General features: G+C 38.4%; 1 protein-coding gene across 1 annotated transcript in view; it reads left to right on the top strand.

The window, feature by feature from the left end:
- Positions 1–3,403: 3,403 nt before the first annotated feature.
- Positions 3,404–4,719, top strand: part of LOC137987959 (uncharacterized) — a 2,507-nt gene continuing 1,191 nt past the window's right edge. The window contains exon 1 of the mRNA XM_068834034.1: positions 3,404–4,719. This exon is cut by the window's right edge and continues 1,191 nt beyond it. Coding sequence (XP_068690135.1) covers positions 3,826–4,719 — 894 coding nt within the window. The 5' untranslated portion in view covers positions 3,404–3,825.

Raw genomic sequence — 4,719 nt, forward strand, 5'->3', positions numbered from 1 at the left:
TGATAAGGGGGAAAGCTATAATGTTGATTACTCTTCAGGAAACACTCCTAAATCATTTAATAAATTACCTGACGACGAACAAGAAAAGGTGAAGAGTGTTCTATTCCTAACTGATAAATTCTGTATCAGTGATGCGGCATATCATGAGTTAACTCTGACAAGTGGGGGACAGGATCTTCCCAGAAGTTACCTCACAAAACAATGCAAAGAGAATCTCAACCTACTGTCACATCAGTCGCACTCCAGGCGAAGCAGATGGTACCCAGCTAAACCTCGAAGAGGATTTCAAGAGCAGAATAGAAATGCAACAAGTAAACACCTTTTTATTTTACACAGTGACATTAATTTTTGGTTTTGCTTGTTTGTTTGTTTTTTCTTAGAGCAACAACCCTACCCTAAAAGAAAAAATACGTATTAACTTCCGTGGGGATGGTACGAAGATGACAAGAATGACAAATTTTGTTGTGCTGTCATACTCTTTGTTGGACACAGAGGACATATTATCATCAAAAGGTTTGCATTATTAACACCACACTGTGCAAACTGTTATTTAATATACATATCAATTTAATCCGTTGGTACTAATGTGTGCATGTGGAGCATACAGGATAAATAAATCATACTTCATGTTTCACACAGGAAACCACATTGTTGCTGTCATGAGAGCTACGATCTGCTAAAGACTTCCTGTAAGGATGTTTTTGTCTATGTTAACAAGTTGATTGATGATGGCAAGATAAGCATTGATGGAAAGGACATTCAAGTGGAGATATTGTTGGGGGGTGACTACAAGGTATATCATGTTACAGTACTAATTGAAAATTATAATTTTGCCCAAGTTATGGGAGGTGGGCACATTAAAAAAAAACGCTACAAGTAAATTCACTGTTATGGCAACAGTGGTCCTGAAGTGGTTAGAAATATGTCTGAATGAGATATGAAAACTATTCCCGTGTTGATAGTGTTTTTCTTATTTTCCAGTTTTTGTTGCTGGTCTTAGGCATGAAGGGTGCAACATCGGATTTTGCATGCATTTGGTGCACATGCCACAAGAAACACAGGTATGATTACTGCTTTGAGCATTTCATTCAACAAGCAACATTCACATGTAATGGTAAATTTGACAATAATAGAAGAAAGTAACTTTGATTTGATTTATTATTATTTCATTTTTTACCATGCAGACATGGTATGTCCAAGGCAATGGGGCACTACTGGGAAAAACCTATTGCAAGGGACATCAGCAGTTTTGCAGAATGGGCAAGGCAAAACAAGTTTGCATGTGCCCATCCACCTTTAGTGACTATGCGGCTTGAGAATGTCATTCTGGATGAGCTGCATTTGATGCTGAGAATTACAGGCAAGTCATAATGTCATCTAACAAACTTAGAAGTAATTTGCTACGTAAAAAAACCTACAATCTAACCCCGCAGTAATTGGATTGCAGTGGGGATTAACAGTTTAATCAATTAAAAAACTCGTCTTTTACTTTCATTTCAAATAACCTTTTAACAAATCTTGTACAAGAAGCAGTGGAATAAGACAAAGAAGAAAACTACAACAAACCACCCAGTCAGAGATCAACCTTACATCTAGATGCTCTCATAAAGGCTATTAACAGCTGCGGTGTGTGCTTCAGCGTATGGGAAAAAAGAAATGCTGACGGGAAGGGGAGTGGAAGCTATGATTTCACCAGTAGAATGGAATGGGAAGAAATTACTGCTGCAACATTTGCCTGCAAAGCTCAATAGCACTAGTGATAAAGTCATTAAACTTTGGAAGGTAATGTGAAGTCACACAAACTATGGGTTCACCTCAGTTAAAGAACCTGTGATCTTGTTTTTGTTTTGCCTGTAGCCATTATTAACCTAGGCCCTATTATGCTGACTTATTACTGTTGTTGTTTTGTATCATTTCCAAGTGTCACAGGTTCTTACACAGAAGATATTAACTACAGAGAATTTGCGAGCCAAGACGTTTTTGGTTTGTTTCTCTTTTGCAGTCATTTGATGAAATCTACAAACTGATTGTTACGTGTTCGAATGTTTTGAGGAAAGGTAGCTTGCAAACTAAACTGAATGCAGGGTTGTCGGAACAACAACAAGAAGATTTATTCCAAAAATTGAACGTAGTTTCCACGAACTAAGACTCTTAACAACACGTACTCGATAAACTTACACGGCCTCCGCCAACTTGAATAAACACTGCTTCTGTCACACTTGATAAAACACGGCTAACGCCAACTCTCTTCGCTTGTGAAAAACTAGTTAGAAAAACACTCCGCTTGGACTCGTCTACTTATATACTCTGACAATAAACTTCTAGACCTTTCTAAAAAAGTAATCAATCTTTTTAAGATAAAAACTAGCGATAAAATTTTCCGACGTTTCGATCTCGCTGAGATCATTTTCAAGTTTGAAAAAAAGTGAATAAAACTTTGCCTATAAGAAGTAAAATCACACGTGAGAATATTAAAAGCGATAAAAATGTGGAAACATGTACTAAGCGTTACAAAAGGTAAGTGATAAAAATTAAAAAAGGCTAGATAACAATAGGACAAAAGCTTTACAAAAGAATATATGAAATACTCCGAGCTATAAAAATAACTTTGCACGGATGGAGTCAGACTGCGTGTTCAAAGTTGGCTTTAGTTCTTTTATAAAAAGCATCTCATAAATTAAGCAGTCAAATTTGCTCTGGCACTTCCGTAAGATCTTGAAACTACGAGATATGTCCCTTGGGTCCCTCCCATGTTGATCTCTGACGTGTTTCCCGATGGCAGATCCCTTATGTTCTTCAATGCGTTGATACAGGTGTCGGCATGTGTAGCCGACATAATCCGCATCCCACAGATCACACTTGAAATGGTAAACAACACATTGTTGGTTAACAATAGGGGGTTTGCTTTCTTTTGGCTTGATGTTAGATCCGATCTTTCGGCTTGTGTACACGGGATGGATATCTTTTCCGATTTTGCGACTTAATTCTCCAAGTTGTCTTCGCACAGAATTCGCTGATCTCTGGTCCTTAAATGGTAATATTATTCTCACAGGTGCTTTCTTATCATCACAGGTCTGTTTGGATCTTACATCCCCTGAAACTTTTGCAGTTGTAGTTTCAAGATCTTACGGAAGTGCCAGAGCAAATTTGACTGCTTAATTTATGAGATGCTTTTTATAAAAGAACTAAAGCCAACTTTGAACACGCAGTCTGACTCCATCCGTGCAAAGTTATTTTTATAGCTCGGAGTATTTCATATATTCTTTTGTAAAGCTTTTGTAAAGCTTTTGTAAAGCTTTTGTCCACATTTTTATCGCTTTTAATATTCTCACGTGTGATTTTACTTCTTATAGGCAAAGTTTTATTCACTTTTTTTCAAACTTGAAAATGATCTCAGCGAGATTGAAACGTCGGAAAATTTTATCGCTAGTTTTTATCTTAAAATGTATTTCGAAGAAACTACTTATTAGGTTTTTAAAGCGAGATAGCCAGTTACACCTGTTCAGAAGACTTGAGCGGTGTAATGAAAAACAAGTCAACTGCGAGACTGCCATTGAGTTTCTTAAACTCTGCCAGAACTTCAATTTGACACCAACCTTTGCCAAGATAGAGCAGACTAAAGCGAACAAATGGAAACGATCCGCAAATGCGTTTGAGGAGAATGTCGTTGCTGAAGAACTAAGCTTGAAGAGGAAACAGTTAACCTTGCTGAAATCCGAAACTCAAGATGTTTACAACGAAATCAAAACGAGCTGTTCACCGCTACGTTTTCTCTGCATATTGAAAACGATTGTCACTCTGCGCAACGAACAGTACCGACAAGTAATGGATGGCCACATAAAGAAGATCTCAAGACTTCTCTACAAAGATAACACTGACATCGACCAACATATCAAGAACATTTCCTCCTATGGACTTTCCTTCTTCCAGAAATTGGCTTTATGTCGTGGTCTTGACTTTGCTCTTCCACAGCGAGTATCATCTAAAGATATCCTAGCAGCCTTTGAAAAGGCCTTCTGGAAATTAGAGCCGGATTTGAGTGAAGACAACAGAGAACTAGCGGCTACGACATTGCGGTCTATAGCTCTAAACTACACCGAACGCAAGACTCCAGCACCACCAAGAGCAATGCTAAGAGCAATTGGCCAATTAAAGAAGAGGAACGACATTATTATCACTAAGCCTGATAAAGGTTCAGGAGTGGTGGTAATGGACAAGTCAGATTATGTGCGCTTACTGAAGGAGTCATCAATTAACGATGAAACCAAATTTAAACCTGTCAGCGCTGAAAGACCTAAAATGAGAGGGAGACCACCAAAGCATTTTCATCCTCTACTTGAGAAAGAGAAGGAATTAACCGCCACCGTAAAAAGAATTCTTCCCAAAGATATTGCTGATTCTGTTGTTCAAAAAGGTTCAAGACTTGCCCACCTGTATGGTCTACCAAAGACTCACAAGAAACAACTCGCGATGCGTCCCATACTATCCGCAACAGGTACATATAACTTCAAGCTAGCAAAATGGTTGGACGAAACGCTCAAACCTCTGTCAATCAACGACCATACCGTCAGTGATATTTTTGGCTTCGTGGACGACCTACAGAACCTCCAAGTTGATGCTCACAGCATCCTTGTCTCATACGATGTCTCCTCACTTTTTACTAATGTACCTGTTGACGAGACAATCGAAATTCTGGCCGAAAAAGCATTTAAGGGCGAC

This window comes from Montipora foliosa, unplaced genomic scaffold (genome assembly GCF_036669935.1).
Source record: "Montipora foliosa isolate CH-2021 unplaced genomic scaffold, ASM3666993v2 scaffold_396, whole genome shotgun sequence".
Classification (NCBI taxonomy): Eukaryota; Metazoa; Cnidaria; class Anthozoa; order Scleractinia; family Acroporidae; genus Montipora; species Montipora foliosa.